The 19481-nt window shown below is 37.9% G+C and overlaps 1 protein-coding gene across 4 annotated transcripts in view; it reads right to left on the bottom strand.

The window, feature by feature from the left end:
* LOC109851412 overlaps positions 1–17836 on the bottom strand; it is a 30774-nt gene extending 12938 nt beyond the window's left edge. For all 4 annotated transcript variants that reach the window (XM_020421530.1, XM_020421529.1, XM_020421528.1 and 1 more), the window contains exons 1-2: positions 17566–17836; positions 17399–17487 (exon numbers count right to left, since the gene is read on the bottom strand). In XM_020421530.1, the coding sequence (XP_020277119.1) occupies positions 17399–17487; positions 17566–17677 (201 nt within the window). In that variant the 5' untranslated portion in view covers positions 17678–17836. The remainder of the gene's footprint in view (positions 1–17398; positions 17488–17565) is intronic.

Here is a 19481-nt window from a genome sequence, read left to right on the forward strand (position 1 = left end):
CTAATACCCCCCCCCCCCCCCCCCCCACCACCCAAAAAAAACCCAACATAAATTTAAATAATTAATAAAAAAATGTTCTGCCTCCTTATCGAAACTCGAGTAATAAGCAACAAGTCCACACATCACCACCACCACATAAATTTAAATAATTAATCAAAAAATATGTTCTGCCTCCTTGTCGAAACTCGAGTAATAAGCAACAAGTCCACACATCATGAGCACCTTTTTCAGTTAATATTATAAATAGTGAGTAAATAAAATACATACACATAATTTGAAGCACCTAATACATAAGAAAGAGGTTGTTCATGGGCATGTATACATGCACACCTAGTTATAGGAATTTATACCACATACAGCTGCACTGTTCAACAGGATAACCTTAACTTTTTATTGGAATCTAAGCCATAGAGCCCACATGGACAAAAAAATAGTTTCAAGATTTATAGATTATGCAGCACATGGTATCTAAGTCAAGTATAGGGAGTCCCAGAAACTAATTTTCTGCTTTGGTTAACCCACAATGTATGGGTTCTAAAATTTATTTGTGCTCATATGTTTCAAACATCTTAGATCACAATGAACAATTTATATCGCCAATCTGGTTCCAAAGATGCATTTACATAAACATGAGTAACCTCTTGTACTACAGCATGCATAGTTTGTAGTATTACCCAGAGAAAGGCCTTCCCAGAAAATGACCCACTCTACTTTCACCAGAGCATGCAAAGCTTCAAGGTTCCTCCCTCAAAAATGCTAGTATGATAGATAAAATAAATAAACTCCCATCTCAGATTTAAATAACTAAAGCACAAGAATATGCATCCTTCATTAACTGATTCAGCATAGCTCCACATAATTATGCAAAGTTTATATATTAAATGCACATATTAAGCATACTCAAACTGGAATGTAGCTTAAAATTTCAAATTTCAAGCATGTAGGGAAGAAAGCACCTAGGCCTCTGCAGTTCCATCCGTTTACTACCAATTGAAACACAGTTATGAACCATAATTGACAAAATACCAAAAGCAAAATGTATGGACTAACCTTACGTTTTGAATAAATAAGCAAAAGGAGAATACAGTCTCCGTATTAACATATATTTAGTACCAAAAACAGATTAAGTATCCAGGTTTACGTTACAATTAAGAGAATAAATAAAGCTATGACATATTGAATACCAGCTGAAACTTTCAAACGATCGAGCAGAAAAATAACTACAGGCAGTGGTGTAGCCAGGAATTGGAGCTTAGGGGACACTCTTGTTTCTTCTCTTGAGAAAATTCTAAAACAATTATATCAATAATTATATTTCGATAATGTTATTAAAAAATTTTGACAGAGAGAATAGGGTGGCAAACTCAAACACCAACCAAATTTTATATAAGAAATGATTTTTTGAAAAATAAAAAATATTCCCAATTCCAAAAGCTTAGTCAAAATTAATACAACCAACTCCCAAAAAATAATGACATCAAGCTTGAAAATGACATTTACAAGCTACCCCAATGTGTTGTCATTTCTCGAAATGATTACATAATTGCATCGTCACTAATAGTATCAAAAGCATCATATTCAACATATGTTACTCAGTTGTTATTCATCAATTGATCTCTCATCTAATTACACAGCTTAAATTTCAATATTGTACAGGTGAGTGGAAATATAATTTTTTACGCATGTTGCCTTTCATTGGAGAATAAGATCAATACCACCATCTGAACTTTTGTAGAGTAGATGATACCTTGACGATGACACAAATTACAAATCATGTACCATCTCATGTTGTCGGTTTCATGTGAGTTATCATTAAAAGATTTAGGAGGAGATAAATTTTCATAGAAATCAATGCTTAACAATTTAAGTTTTTGGATCAATCTTATTCATCTTATCCAAAGAAGTTTGAGTTCTTATGAAGAAATTAGATATAATTGTTTTGTTTTTGCTTTCTCCGTCTTTAGAATTCTATAGGCTAAAGTTCAAGTTGTTGGTGTTTTTGTCGTTATTATTAATATTGATAATGAGATGTGAATCATGTTGGTCAATGATGATTCTTGTTTCAATTCATTTACGTGTTATTTTGGAAGAATTATTGCCTCTTCTCTTTTTATTTAGTAACTTAGAAAATTGTGGAGTAGGGCTTGTTATTATTAGTAGATCGCTTCTTATTTCTATAAATTAAATTTGTTTATTCGCAGATTTAACTTTTGCTGGAGATGTCTCGTATGAACTTAAAAACAGGATCCACATTCTTAGCCTTATCTAATAGCGTGCCTATCGACATCATGCCACTCTCCAACTTCATGTAGAGGCACAAGTCCGGTGAGGCCTTGAGATACTTGACCCCCTTAAAAAATATTGACTACAGTCTTTATATTTCAAATCTTTCTTACAAAGAGAGGTCATAAAATCGATTGAATACACTGAAACATCGCTTTGTAGAGCCTGTTGTAACAACAGAGATTTTACATGTTGTTTATCATTTTTGAAATATTACCTGAGATATTGTGATTTCACCGATATAACAAGGAAAATTTTGGGATTTACCTAGTATCAAAAAATTGGTCGAAATAGTGCCATATCAGCTTCCAGGCTAACGTCCATTTTAAGGTCACATTTGAGTTTAAGCTCAATTAAAGCCCTAAATACAGACCCGCTTTCAAAAAAATCTTGAATTAGGAGAGCTATAACTCAACTAAGCCTCAACACTTTTCTCGACACTCCGTCGGTTGGCATCCCTTCATCCTCAACTACATGTGGCCACTAATAAGCCCCTTCTCTTTCTTGACCATTCTCTATCTCTCACTTGACAACTCTTAGTTGTGTAATCCTCGGCATTTTTACCCCCTAAATGGAGATAGATCCAGGATTTTTATTTTTTCGTTTGGGAGCACATATACATGTATACATATAAATTACTAACTTAAATAATACAACAGAAAATTAATTTATACAATAATCACAAAGATCTCAGCACATAATTCTTTTCAATATCATTTTCATATCAATACATGATCATTTTCATCACTAAAACTAATAAAACACCACTAAGTTCCAACAATAGCACTTCATAATTCTTTTGAATTTACCAAATTTATTGGCCGTAACTAATAAGTTTCGGTACCCAATAGAAAATTTAAAATTGTATGGCGGCAAGTGCCCCCAAAGACCACTGTATAGATCTGTCATTGCCCTTAAAACATATATTACTTATATGACTTGATATCTCTGTATGCAGGGCCGGTTCTGAGGGTGTGCGGGCTGATCCACCGCACAGGGCCCCCTAAAATTGGGGGGCCCAAAAAATTTTACCCAATCCCCTTCAGCTCCTCTCATCAAGCTCCGAACTTTACCCTAGCCTTCTCCTAACTTTCGACCTCCCCCACCTTCAGCTCCTCTCCTTAAGCTCTGAATCTTCGATCTCCATCTCGATCTCTCCAAAAAATCCTAACCCTAACCCTAGATTTCACCCAATCGCCGGCCTCTCCTCCTCCTCCTCCTCGTTCAGACCCAAACCGATCTCGATCCACGCCGCCTTCTCCCAACTTCCGACCACCCCTCTCTCTCTCCGCCGCCTCCACTCAATTTCTATAACACCAACAATCACACTTCTCTCTGTTGGCAGCAAAGAACCCTTTTTTTCTCGAATCAGTGGAGAAACTTGCGTCAAAGTTGGGGCTTTTAGAACCCTAGACCTCACGAGACCTTCACTAATCTCAAGCCCCAAGTATTGTAGGGTTGTGGAGGTTCACGCTAGCAAAGGCTGTGCATTGGGCGAGTTGGTGCCTCACTGCCTCTGATATCGAGGAATCGGTGAGATATTGTATTTTTGTTGTCAAAGATTGAATCTGTCTTTTTTTTATGGCATTAGTAATTTGATCTGCAGAACTAATATTACTGTCAGCATTATATTTCTCATGTTTGGTTAGTAGCATTGTAATTTGGGAAGGTAACTTACTTACAATTTGCAAAAAAAAAAAAAGAATCAAATCAGCCAATTAGATGTTAATCCTTTATCTTTTATTTTATTTTATTTTATTTTTGAGGAAGATCCATTTGTCGAATATCCGTTTATATCCGTGATCATATCCGATCTGATTCTCAAATATCCGAAATCTTTCTTTCATTTTACAGGTGAGAAGAGGAAAGTCAACAATCTTTTGCAGATTACTCGAGTACCTCTTCCACTTGATTTAAGGCTTCAAATCAGGTTGTATTGTTCCGAATCTTTTGACTTCTTTCAATTTGATTGTAATATTTTTTTATTTTATTATAGAAATGCCTCCAAGAAAGTATTCTTCTGGATATGATAAACGCAAGAAAAAAAATTTGAACAATTTGTCCTAACTCAAAGTGGAGCGCTTGATAAATTCATTGTTAGATAAACACAAGATTTAGTTAAAAATTCAATTAAAAATGATAACATTAATGATTTAGGCCTGAATGAGTATGAGAATGAAAATGTTGATGATCAAGGTAAAAATAAAAATGATAATAAAAATGAGAATCATAATGAAAATGAGAATGAAAATGAAAGAAAAATGAGAATCAGAATCAGAATGAAATTGATATTGACAATGAAAATGAGAATAAAAATATTTTAGGCAATGAACAACCTAATCAGTCCATGCTCATGAATTTGAATATTTATGATCCAAGAACTTGGGATAATTTGGACACAAAATCTAGAGATATATTAGTAAAAAATGGCCCTATAAGAGATCTATTAGTCGAAAAAGGTCCTAAAGATAAATTAGGAAGATGTTTTTCTTCGGCATTTTACACTAGGCATTTATCAAATGGAGAGAAATGCGATAGGGAATGGTTAGTTTATTCAAAGGATATCGATAAAGTATTCTGTTTTTGTTGTAAATTGTTTAAAAATGGTTTTTAAGGAAAAAATTTTAATAAATGAAGAATTTAATGATTGGATACATCTTAGTGCTAGGCTTAAAGAACATGAAACAACTAATGAGCACATCATTAATACTTGGCTTGATTTACGCGTAAGATTAAAGAAAAATAAGAAAATCGATAAAAATATTCAAGAGCAAATTAATAAAGAGAAGGAAGATTGGAAGACAGTATTACAAAGAATAATTTCTGTTGTTAAATATCTTGCTAAACATAACTTGGCATTTCCAGAAACAAATGAGAGAATTTATCAAAATAATAATGAAAATTTTTTAGGCCTAATTGAAATGATTGCAGAATGGGATCCGGTAATGCAAGAACATGTTCGACGTATTGACCATGGTGAAATTCATTATCATTATCTTGGTCATAGCATTCAAAATGAATTGATAAGTATTCATTATCTTGGTCATAGCATTCAAAATGAATTGATAAGTATGTTAGCTTCTAAAATCAAATGTGCAATAATTCAAAAAATTAAAGAAGCTAAATATTTTTCAGCAATACTTGATTGTACTCTGGATGCAAGTCACCAAGAACAAATGACTTTAATATTACAATGTGTCGATATTTCCACAAGCCCGATAAAAATAGAAGAATTTTTTGTAGAATTTTTCAAAGTAAATGATACATCTGGACAATGACTTTTTGAAGAATTACAAAATGTGCTAAAAACTCTTAATTTTGATATTGATAATGTACGAGGTCAATGGTATGATAATGGGTCTAATATGAAAGGAAGACACCAAAGTGTACAAAAAAAATTACTTGATATAAATCCTAGAGCATTATACACGCCTTGTGGTTACCATAGTCTTAATTTAACAGTTTGTGATATGGCAAATTGTTGTGGTAAAGCAAAAGACTTTTTTAGAGTGATACAACGCATTTATACATTATTTTCTCACTCAACAAAACGATGGCAAATTTTGATAAATAATGTAAAAGATTTAACTGTGAAGCCATTATCGGCTACACATTAGGAAAGCCATATTGAAAGCGTTAAAGCAATTAGATTCCAAACGCTTAAAATAAGAGAAGCACTACTTCAGTTAGCAGAAACTGATGACTCTAAAATAAGAAGTGAAGCCGATCTTTAGCAACACATGGAATTGAAAATTTTGAATTTTTATTAAGTATGTGTAGGCATCTAAAATGCCTATAGGTGTCCGCACACAGCTCGAAACAGAAAGAAGACGACGAACGTCGATATCCGAGTCTAAAAGAGTTATCTGACGCCGACAAGCGCATAAAACGAAACGACGAACCGAGTGGCCTGCGCGCTCAACAGTCAGCTCGCGCGCGTCAATCAACACGCGCGCGTCAATCATCACGCGCGCGTCAATCAGCTCGCGCACGTCAATCAACGAGCGCCCAACAATCAGCTCACGCAGTCAATCAACGCGCGCCCAATAATCAGCTCGCGCGCGTTAATCAGCTCCAAGTGTCCGAACGCGCTCAATAATAAGCCCGCACGCGTCGGTCAGCTCGCGCGCGTCAGTAAACTCGCGCGGAGCGTACGAGTCAACGCAACGAGCGAGTAAATAAAGCGGCAGAAAATACAAGTCCCGGAGAATCGGAAAAACACCAAAGGCCAAAAAGCGCGCGCGCGGTTCAACCCGCGCCCCCCGCACTATTTCGACTTTCGGACGCGTTTTCGACGGTTTTGAGTAGTTTTCTCGGGATTTATCTGTTCCAGGGATTCTCAACTGACTTGATATCATCTATAAACATGGTTAGGCCGTTATTAACTGGAGATAATGTCAAATCATCCATTCTTATCCGAAAACCCCTAACCGAAGCCTATAAATACAGGCCTAGGAGCTCATTTCACATGGGCGGAATTATTATCAAGAGGACGAGGTGCTGCCGGATTGAGGAATCAAAGGAGCACGAATTTCAGCAATGGTTGACAGATCTTGACGAGTTCTTCAGCATAAAGGAGAGTTCGAGAGATCCGAAGCCCGCTTCCCCTATTTCCTTAAGATCAGAATTGGTCTTGATCTCGAGAAGAGTGCTGATTTCGCTTGGTCGATCTCAACGCTTCAAATCAAATACTTCCTCGGCGAAAACGAAGCTCTGCCGAATTTTTCATCAATCGGATCCAGATCAAAGGTGGCCACGGATATTGACATCCCCGGCACAGGCGAAGATCTCACACAAAGAAATAGGCGATAAACACCTGGTGCGTGTTGTTTGAACGAGAATTGTAACTTTTATTTTCATTGTGTAAATGTCTTATAAAAAGACCGATCTTTTTGAACTTGTTGTAACGATCAGAGTTGTAATGAGTTATACAATGAAGAATATATTTTTCTACCCAAACACGCTGGTGACCATAATGGGAGCCAATAACTTCGTTACCGAAGCTGTCGTGTCGCAACCTCGGATCTGCATCTCGGTTGAAGAAGTGGTCGAATATGAGCTCGACCTACTGAAGTTCGAGGAGTATCTGTCGTCCCCCTCATCCAGATCCTTCGCCCCTCACAAGCGCAGGAAGATCAACGCCTCTGTCACCGCAACGACTGCACTTCGCAACGCCCCTCCGGCATCCAATGAAGTTGGAGTTACAGATCTAAACTCCTCAATCAAGGAGTTGAGTACTGAAGGCACGCCTACTTTATCAAAAAGAGCTCGTCAAAGGCAACGGCAACGCCTCGTTACGAAGCGGATCTGAAATTCAAGGAGCATCGAGCACCCCAACAGCGAGCAGATATCCTCTCCTCCAAACCAACAGTAAGCGAATGGATCCAAGTCAAGGATCCGTCCAACACTTGAGGAGCGAATTCAGAAGCGCTGCGCGCTGCTTGTCCACACACGAATTCTTTTGCAAAAGGCACAAATGATGCAGAAGAAGGATATAGCCAAGAAACAATCAATGCTGCATCAAACTTAGAGGCTAAAGTCCGAAACAGCGGCCGAAAAGATCGAAAAATATGGGTCACTCAGATCCGACCCTCCTGCTCGCGGGTCACTCAAATCCGACCCGCCAAACAGCGGGTCACTCAGATCCGACCCTCCTGCTCACGGATCACCCGGATCCGACACTCCAACCCTCGGGTCACTCAAATTTGACCCGCGTCAGGATCAAGACAGAAAACGTTCTGCACCTGTTTCGTCGATCCCTTCGAGTTCCGCACCTCCGGTGGAGCACCGCGACAGCGTGAATGTCCCGATTTAAGATGAAGATCACGGATCGTCTTGGTCCTTCGCAGGCAAAACCCCGGTCAAAGAACGCTTGGGTCGGGTGACTGAATCCCGAGCAAATACTCGAGCTGGGGGTCGCACACGGAAAACTCCTGTAATTGACCGCCTCGGACGGCGAATTAAAGTCCAAGAGCCCGTCAAGAGTTCACGCTTACAAGAGTGTAGATCTAAACGTGTGACTCTTGAACACACTGATAGAGTGTTACGTCCCCAGAAAGAAACGTATTCGTCTGATGACGACGTTACACCTAGGGATTCGGGCCAACACACGATGGGTTATTCCGGTCATCAGACCGACGAGTTGTACTAGCGGGCTGGGGGTACGAACAAGTCTTGAAAAAGAAGTACCCGGGAGATGGATTGTCACTGTCCGTGCGCCAAACTAATCAGGACAGTATTATCAGTGTGTAGCTGCCCCAAGACCGCTCCGTAGAGGGTCTCGGTATTTGAGAGGATCTCTAACGGAGTAACTAAGTCCAAGCCAAAACGTTTTCGTAAGAAACAATCGGCCGTTCAAGGTGACGAACTTCCGGAAGTCACAATAAATATGGCTGATAAGGGAAAGTCGATTCGACCTTCTAGCTCTGACCCTCTTATATCGCATCGTCTAACCCGGTTACGATCGAGAACCATTAGACAAAGAAACTACCAGAGAATGAAGAGAGGGTTATCATCGGATGATGAAGCATCAGATACCAACTCTGCAGTCGCTTCTGACAAAACGGTGTCCAGCCCAGGACAATCCCGCAAAATGTTTATGATTAACACCGAGGAAGTAGCCAAAATGGTTAAGGATGCATTGGCCAAGCAAAAAAGAAAACTTCAAGTTCGAAATGGAAACGGCTATGCGACGGATGAGGGAAGAATATGACCAACAAATCCGAGCTTTGTCGAATCAACTTGATGAATCCAGTCGTCGCAACGTTGATAACCAAGCAAATAGCGATTCAAATGTGGATGAACGCCTCAATGTTGATAACCCTCCCATTGACCAAAACGTTGGAGATGACCCCACTAAAGATAACAACGCTGGGGGTGGTTCCACCGAAGATGACAATACCGAGGGTGGCCGCGTTATTCCTCTTTCAAATCGTCTAAGGCCCGATACGAGCGAGGATGAGAAAATAAAATATCTCGAGAGCAAAATCAACGCTCTAATGTCTGCTCAAGAGGTAAAAATGACCGGCATTCCATGTCCCTATCTAAGAGAGTGGGATTCAATAGCATACCCGGCGAAGTTCAACCTGATTAACTTTACGTCGTTTGATGGGAAGGGTTCGCCCACGCAACATCTGATCTATTTCAAATCCCACTTGGGTATGAACTCCGGCAATGAAGCCTTGATGGTTCGATCATTTGTTGGCACCATTCGCGGGCCCACCTTCGATTGGTACCGTCATCTCAAGTCTAAAAGCATCAACAGCTGGGACGACCTGGAGAACCTGTTCCTCACTCACTTCTTTGATGATGATGTCGAGATGTCAATCAGGACACTCTTCGATGAGAAGCAAAAAGACGACGTCACGGTCGACGAATTCGTTAAGCGCTTCCGGAATAAGGCGATGAACTGTCGAGATCCGATCACAGAAGACTTCATCCTCCAAACCTGTCACAACAATCTCTCTTTGGACGTGTTGGAAGTCATGGGAATAGCACCCTTCAATACTTGGAAAGAGCTGAAGATGCGCGGAGAACGGGCCGAACGCTTCCTCAGAAGGAAACAGGCCGACAGAAGCCAACCGATGGCTAATCCTCCAAACTCAAGCTTCGTCTTCCGTGGCATGGGGAAGGCACATGCAGCAGCTGTTGATACTAATCAAACGTCACAACAATAATCCCGGAGACAGCAAAAGACTACGGATTCAAGACTCCAAAAAGAGTACACTTTCAAGGACGAAGACGTTCCAGCCATTTTCGAATCTCTCCTTGAAAACAATAAGATCAAACTTCCACCTATCGCAAATCAGGAGGAAGCTGATAACATTTCGGATCCAAAGTATTGTGCATACCACAGGAGGATCCTTCATCCTACCAAGGCTTGTTTCATTCTCAAGAATAACATCCAAACATTGGTTGAAGCCGGCGTCATAACACTAAACTAAGCCCAATGAGAGCGACGACAATCTGACAAGTATAAGAATATAAACTGCTCCTTCCGATACTCCGATAAGTATAAGAGTATAAACTGCTCCTTCCGACACTCCGAAGAGTATACGAGTATAAACTGCTTCTCAATACTCCAACAGGTGTATGAGTCTAAAATGTTTCCTTTCTTTCACGGGAAGTTCCTAGAGAATCTTATATTCTTAAGGATAACCCAAACATGCGACTGAGGACAACGTACTCCTCATTAGACCCAGTTTTGTAAAGAAAGCTTGGGATGGATAATTCATGTAACGGGAAGTTTCCGGAAGAATGTTAAAAGTAATATTCTTAGGGATAACCCGATCATTACGAACAAAGTGATAAATACTAAACTCCCACTGTGATTTCCGAACACCCTTTTGTTGACGACTCACAGACTCCCATCACCAAATCCCCCACCGATCAGACTAATTGACGGTGGGATCACCAAAATTTCTTTCGGTTAAATCCACTCAAACTTTCGATGTATCTGTGCACTCAACATCCTCATTGTTAAAGTCCGAACATGGTACTCAAAATTTTAATGTCCTAATCCTGGACGAATTGTCAAATCCCTCGTGTTAAGTTCTTATCACTTGACACCAAGAACCTCCATTGAGTAATCGGTACAAGTCAACACTCCCACTGTGATTTGTACTCCCACTCCCACCTGATCAAACCTTCCTACAGTTAGGACCACAATCAAAATCCCCTCTCGATTCCCCCAATGAACGAGAGGTCTATAAATTGAGCGATCAAACTTCCTACAGTTAGGATCATCTCAAAACTCTCACTCGATCAAACCTATAAAAGTTAGGGTTGCCTCAGTTCCCCCTCTTGGTCAAAACTGTCGAACGGTTATGGCCAAAGCCGGTATTCCTTTTCGATAAACGAAAAGCTCTCATCCTCTTTCCCCCTCGGTCAAACCTATAAAAGTTGAAGTCGGAATTTTTTTTTTAGATCAGGTAACCAATCCTATAAAAGTTAGGGTTATCTGAATCTATTCGATTCTCGGAGTGGAGAACCCACTCTTAGTTTCACCAGTCCGAATTCTCAAAGTGAAGATCCCACTTAGAGTTTCCTTCGCAACTAGAAGAAGAGTATAAAATTCTTCCTTTCCAGTATCGGGTTCGTTTTTGCCCCAAGAGAAGACACCATCTTTTTTTAACTCTCATAATCCGTGTCTCACACGCGCGGGGAATTTTATCCCGAATCCTAAGTAGGGATAAGACAACGCCTAACACGCGTTGCCGGTTTAGTCATTTATCGAGTGAAAAAGATACCAGAATCCAAGTCTAGGGAAGGTTATCCCGAAACCTAAGTAGGGATAAGTCAGCGTCTAACACGCGTTGCCGGTTAGTCTTTCACCGAGTGAAAAAGACACCAGAATCCAAGTCTGGGGAAGGTTATCCCGAATTCTAAGTAGGGATAAGTCAGCGCCTAACACGCGTTGCTGGTTTAGTCTTTCACCGTAAAAAGGATAAAAACCCACATATTCGATATTGTGACAGGTTGTTATTAATAACGCCAAAATCCGTGTCTCACACGCGCGGAGAATTTTATCACGAATCCTAAGCAGGGATAAGTCAATGCCTAACACGCGTTGTCGGTTTAGTCTTTCACCGTAAAAATGACAAAAACCCACATATTCGATATTGTGACAGGTTGTTATTAATAACGCTAAAATCCGTGCCTCATACGCGCGGAGAATTTTGTCCCGAATCCTAAATAGGGATAAGTCATCGCCAAACACGTGTTACCGGTTTAGTCTTTCACCGATTGAAAAAGACACCAGAATCCAAATCTGGGGATTTTTATCCTGAAACCTAAGTAGGGATAAGTCAGCGCCTAACACGCGTTACCGGGTAGTCTATTTTCGTGAGAAAGACGAAGTCTACGTATTCAATATCGTAGCATTAAAAAAATTAACTCTTTTAGCACAACGTTACATGCGAAACGGACTTAAATAATCCGCCTGCAAGCCCGATTCAAACGGTAATCAGTAAAGGCACGTCAAATCCGTTGAAGGCTGAGGATTTGCCAAAAATCCTAAGTCTACGTCTGATACACGTTGTTGTTTAGTCTTTTCACAGGAGAAAGACGAAGTCTACGTATTCAATATCATAGCACTAAAAGAGTTAACTCTTTTAGCACAACGTTACATACGGAACGGACTTAAACAATCCACATGCTAGCCCCACTCAAACAGTAGTCGGTAAAGGCTAATCAAACCCGTTGACGGCTGAGGGTTTACCAATAATCCTATAAATACGAGAGTCATTGACGCATCAGCCCTATTAGTTGGTCTCGTGACTTAAGCATCCAACAACTTCAGATAAGAACCATTCATGCAGATGAATCAGCTTTAACAGTTGGTCTTGTATCCTTAATATTTGGGACCGTCATGCTCCAACACCTTAAGAGCTTAAACTGTGTAGACTCCAGTAAACGTACGAGTATAAACTGTGTAAACACCAGTCAACGTGTTGCGATGAAAGATAACGCATGTCGATGCAAAACCCTAAACTCAACGCCGGACAACGCGTTACAGTAAAAGTCGATGCCGGTCAACACATCGATAATTTCGCCAAAATAAGGCAAATGATGATTCCAGGGAGTTCAATCGGATTCAGATATGAATTTCAGACGAAGATGATCAGTTCAAAATCAACTCAATGACACGAGCTAAATTCAGAAACTTACGCATCAACTTCAGTTCAAGATTTCAATAACGGTCAGACAATAAACGCAACGCCGGATGAACTTCATCTATTCGACAAAACACTGAATGGACTGAAAGCTGAAGAAGTTAAGAATTAAAACAGTTCACAGGTCCCTCTACGAAATTGAGGAAATGACCTATCTTATCCAAAGCATTCCAGACTCATCTATAAAAAAAATGAGTCTGAAATACTTTGGAGGGGACACTGTAGGTGTCTAAAAATGCCTATAGGTGTCCGCACATAGCTCGAAACAGAGAGAAGACGACGAACGTCGATATCCAAGTCTAAAAGGATTATCTGACGCCGACAAACGCATAAAACGAAACGGCGAACCGAGTGGCCTGCGCGCTCAACAGTCAGCTTGCGCGCGTCAATCAGCTCGCGCACGTCAATCAACGCGCGCCTAACAATCAGCTCGCGCACGTCAATCAACGCGCGCCCAACAATCAGCTCGCGCGCGTTAATCAGCTCTAAGTGTCCGAACGCGCTCAATAATAAGCCCGCGCGCGTCGGTCAGCTCGCGCGCGTCAATAAACTAGCGCACGTCGGTAAACTCGCGCGGAGCGTACGAGTTAACACAACGGGCGAGTAAACAAAGCAGCAAAAAATACAAGTCCCGGAGAATCGAAAAAACACCAAAGACCAAAAAACGCGCGCGCGGTTCGACCCGCGCAAGCGCGGGTCGGATCGTGCCACCCCGCGCTGTTTCGACTTTCGGACGCGTTTTCGACGGTTTTGAGCGGTTTTCTCGGGATTTATCTGTTCCAGGGATTCCCAACTGACTTGATATCATCTATAAACATGGTTAGGTCATTATTAACTGAAGATAAGGTTAAATCATCCATTCTTATCCGAAAACCCTCAACCGAAGCCTATAAATACAGGCCTAGGGGTTCATTTTATAAGGACGGAATTATTATCAAGAGGGCAAGGTGTTGCCGGTTTGAGGAATCAAAGGAGCACGAATTTCAGCAAGGGTTGACAGATCTTGACGAGTTCTTCAGCATAAAGAATGAGAGTTCGAGAGATCCGTAGCATGCTTCCCCCATTTCCTTGAGATCAGACTTGGTCTTGATCTCAAGAAGAGTGCTGATTTCGCTTGATCGATCTCAGCGCTTCAAATCAAATACTTCCTCGGCGAAGGCGAAGCTCTACCGAATTTTTCATCAACCGGATCCAGATCAAAGGTGGTCCACGGATATTGACATCCCCGACACAGACGAAGATCCCACGCAAAGCAATAGACGATAAACACCTGTTTGCGTGTTGTTTGAACGAGAATTGTAACTTTTATTTTTATTGTGTAAAGATCTTATAAAAAGACCGATCTTTTTGAACTTGTTGTAACGATCAGAGTTGTAATGAGATATACAATGAAGAATACAATTTTCTACCCAAACAGTATGATTATTTGGTATGATATATTATTTGTTGTTAACTTAATTAGCAAATCTTTACAATCTAAAGACATGCTCATTGATATTGCTATAGATCAAGTAAAAGGATTGATTAGGTTTTTTGAGGATTATAGAGAAGTTTGGCTCACACAAGCTATGACAATTGCTAAAGAAATAGCTACTGAAATGAAAATTGATTCTGTATTTCAAGTAAAACGTCAAATCCGTAGAAAAAGACAATTTAATGAGAATGTTAATGAGGAGACAACACAATTAGCTGAAGAATCTTTTAGAATCAATTATTTTTTGTATATTGTAGATCAAACTATTGGTTCACTAAAGAAAAGGTTTGAGCAATATAAAGCATATGAAGATATTTTTGGATTTTTGTTTGGTTCAGAAAAGTTAAGTTCATTAGATGATAATAATTTGAAAGCATGTTGTGATAATCTTGAAATTGTTCTAAAATATAAAACATTTTCTGATCTTGATGGGAAAGATTTATTGGGAGAACTAAAAATATTACAAAATATTTTACCAAAAGAAACAAAGATGGCTATTGATATACTGAATTTCTTTAAAATACGAAATTGTTTTCCAAATACATGTATTGCTTATAGAATATTATTGACTATACCTGTTACAGTCGCATCTGTAGAAAGAAGTTTTTTAAAATTAAAATTATTAAAATCTTATCTGAGATTGACCATGTCACAAGAAAGACTAAATGGAGTAACTTTGATATCCATTGAAAATAATTTTATAGATAAAATTGATGTTAAAGGCTTAATTAGTGATTTTGCAACTAAAAATGCAAGGAGGATAACTTTTCGATAATACTTTTTGATGCTAAAGGCTTCAATATCTCTTATAAAGGTAAGCACAGATACAAGAGGAACATAATATGTAAGTACTTCTTATTGTGGACTATTTGCTCTATTGGAAAGCTTTATTAAGGTAGGATTACATGCATTTATCTAATCAGTAACATTTTATTCAGGTGACCGAAGAGATGAAGAATGGGCAATAGTACTTGAAAAGTATGTTAAAGACTATCTTGATGCAAAAAAACCAAGTAACATTTTAATGTCTGATCAGTAACATTTTGCTCCCAGCATTTTAGGGATTCAAATTGAAATTTATTGATATTTTGTATATAGAGAAGGGTCATGTGTTTATTTTTCACACAGGGCCCCTAAAATCTCAGAACCGGCCCTGTCTGTATGCCTAGATTTCATTTGGGGATTATACACTATTAATATGACACCTCGATGGTTATTAATATAAGTGATATCCATGCAAATTCTTCATCTAAAGTTTAAAACACCAGCTAAAATAAACAAATGAAAAGCGACCTTTACAGAAAATATAAATTAACAAAAAAAAAAGCAATTTCGTCATTAAAGTAATAATAGCTTAAAAACTCATTTGAATCAGAAAAAAGGAAGAAAGAAAGAAAATGAGCACCAACCTAAAATAGGTGGATAAAAGAAAATTAAAAACAAAAAAAATCAGTTATACCAAAAAAAAATCATAATCCCAATAATTAAACCAAAATCTACAAAAGGTGACTAAAAAGGTATAATTTAGTGACCACCAACCGATCTTTTCAGCTAATTAATAAGAAAAAAACCCCAATACATCACTAAGGGCATCTCCAACCATACCCTCCAAATTTCACCCTCCAAATTAGAATATTCTAGGAATATTCTAATTTGGAGGGTGAAATTTGGAGGGTTGCTCCAACCCACACTCTTCAAATGTTTTTTTTTATTTATTTTTATTAAAAAAGCCATATAAATTAAATAATGTTGGATATAGTTTACGTTAATAATTTTATTGTTAATAATTTATTTGGAAAAAAATTTATAACATTATAAAGGTGTCGATGAGAGCTTTAAAATAAACCCAATATTAATACTGCAATACAACATATTAAAAGATGTAGAGCGGGCTTTTGGTGTTCTTCAGTCACGATTTGCCATTATCAAGGGACCATCACGTTCTTGGGACAAGCGGAGACTACACGACATAATGACTGCTTGTATTATACTACATAACATGACTGTGGAGGATGAACGCGATGCAGAACCAGAGATTATTGTTCATGACGAAATTTCAAGACCTAAAGAGATAGATATTGATGATGCCGAACGATTCCAACGATTCCTTGATCGACATAGGAAGATTCAAGATAGGGAAGCTCATTTTATGCTTCGAAACGCACTAATTGAACATTTATGGCAGAAACACGACAACGAAGAAATGTAATTTAAATATTATAATTTATGCTTGTATTTTCTTATGGAGCAAGTTAAATAGATCCCCATATTTAAAATTTTATGTCTGATACTTATTTATTTAATTTAAAAATTAATAATTTTATAATAATACTAAAATAAATTAATCTTAGTTTCATTTTAAAGATCTCAACGATCCCTTTCCAAATATATAATGATTTCAAATATTAGATTAATAATTTTTTAACTATATTTATTTAAAATTAAACATCTAATTTAAATTACTAAGAAGGATGACAAAGTGGTACTTTTTAAGAAATCAAATAGTTAAAAATGACAAAATTATAATTAATAAACCATGAATAGTGTTATGGAGAGACCCTCCATTTTTTCTCCTCACCCTCCAAATTTGGAGGGTCAATTTTGGAGAGTGGTTGGAGAGGTTCCACTCTCCAAATTTGGAGATTTTGGAGATATAGAGGCCGGTTGGAGATGGTCTAAGCTAAACTTGACAAATAAACAAAGAACCCAACTTCCACTTCACAAATCCTCTATATTTCAAGTGCATGGTACAAATGGATAAATTAAAAAGTCACTTTGACAGCATATATAACTTAACAATCTAATATAGGCGAGTGAAAACAATTAAACAGAACAAAAAAAGTAAAATTTAGCTACCAACAACTAACCATATGTTCTAATGAATCACAAATACCAAATACATAACTAAACAAAGCTAAACAAACAAATAAAAAACCCCAAATTTAACTTCAAAAATCTACAAAATTACCGTGATCTCAAGCTTCCCAACTTTTGCAGTGGCCACATTCAAAGCCGGCGGCAGCCCCAAGCTCGCGTGCAAAACATCCCCATTTATATCTGCAGAATTTCCCAAAAACCAGGCCAAAATTAGCAATTACCAAAAAATCCAGGGACTTCTCTGCAAAATTTACAAACCTAGGTTCGAGAGCTGAGCAGTGCGCCCCTGGAGCTTGAACTGGTCCCTGGAGAAGGATTTGAGCCAGTACTTGAGCGTGTACTCCAGAGCTCGGGCCAGGATCGACTCCATTAGGGCACCGCGAGGTCCTTCTAGATGGTTCTGGATCTAGAGACGGCGGTGCTGATTCGATGGCCGGAGGCGAGATCGGTGGAGATTTGGGAAGGAGGAAAATGGGAGTAAAGGAGGCGCTTTTTTGGATGCTGGCCGGTGATTTTGTCGTTTATTTATTGTTTTTTGGGTATTTGCTTGCTTTTAACACCCTGTTATGTTTTGCAACTTGTATTTATCATGTTTGGTGTTTTATGGTAATAATTGATTTTTCCATTAACATCTGGTGATCGAAAAGAGTTCTTTTTATAAATCTTTTTTTTTTACCATTTCAAAGTTTACAAAGTATAATACAGGAAGTATTATTTCGATAATTGTTTTATTTTATTTTTACTTTTTTTTTTTTGCAAGAGGAGTCGATCAGGTGAAGCTCATCTCTAATTCAACTCTATAAGTGAACAGCTACAGAGCGAATAAACCTACAGAGCTATAAGTCACTATGAGTCTCACTTTAACTATCGTCATATTCACGATGGTGAGTAGAAGGAAATTCAAATTCTGACCTAGTATCATGAACAATAATCTATTATATACCTACAGATTATAAATACGCCAAATAATTTCTTGATTCCATAAATTATTATATGAATAATTTAACAAAACAAAATAATATTTTGATATGTTAATCACAAATGACAATAAAGGAGTGAGTGACTAATACAAAATATTATTGCTTTTGGTCTCATGATGCTATAACAATCAAGTATAAAGAAGCAGATATCATATATTTGTGAGCAACAAATGTAAAATGGTTTATTACTTCTTTTATGGTCATGCTAAAACATGAAAAATAGAGAAGCAAGAAAATAATCATCTTAAATGTCCAACTTTTCCTTTTACAACTTGTTTAGACAATAAAAACACAAGTATTCCCTTGTTATGAACAGTACCAACCGGAGCCATATTCGGATCACAAAGGTCTTGGCCCACCTTGGAATGATAAAAAACTCAAGTATAAATACGTATCTGCTAACAGTAGATTCATAATGAGTAAAATGCATAACAATATGTCTCAACTTCTCAAGTTTAATCCTCTCTATTCCTCTTTTCTATCAAGTTGAATTATACATTTATATATTTCATTTTAGTGGTTGAACAACAATTTATATAATTGTAATATGGCGTTGATTGGTAAATTTTCTTGGACCAAATAATTTAATTTTCCATTTAATTAATAAACCTAAATTGATTGAATTGGCCGAGTTTTATCTTACTTTTTTTTCCCTAAAAGAGCTTGCAATCAACTTCAGAACTACATTTCTAATGTAGTTATTCACTGTGATTTTCCTGAAATTAAAATGATTTGTAGATTTGCTAGGTTAGGCGAATGGATAGTGTCCTTTGGTATACAAGGTGGCGATGATGTTTAGATGTCAATCCATGTGCAAGAGAGTTATGTGTTACGATCGTTAATTCAATTATTTTTTGAATCCTCTCTCCTAACACTTACAGATCCACCTATTATAGCCATTTAACGTAGTGTTCCGTTTATAATACATATTGATTGGTATTTCTGCATTAAACTATTTATATTCATGATTGAAAAAGTGATTCATGTATTCCTCGCCCAAATGAGTTTGATCTTTGTAAGTTATAGATTATATAAAATTCTTTTGATCTATCATAGGTGACTAAGTCGGTTAAAAGGTTTCAATATAACTTCTCTCAATAGTGAATTTGATTTCAGGCTGGATTGATAAAAAAAGTACTCTTTTGTAAAGATGTCCTTAATTCACTTTTTCCTTTTTTTTTTTTTTTTTTTGGT

The sequence above is a fragment of the Asparagus officinalis genome, chromosome 8, assembly GCF_001876935.1.
Source record: "Asparagus officinalis chromosome 8, Aspof.V1, whole genome shotgun sequence".
Classification (NCBI taxonomy): Eukaryota; Viridiplantae; Streptophyta; class Magnoliopsida; order Asparagales; family Asparagaceae; genus Asparagus; species Asparagus officinalis.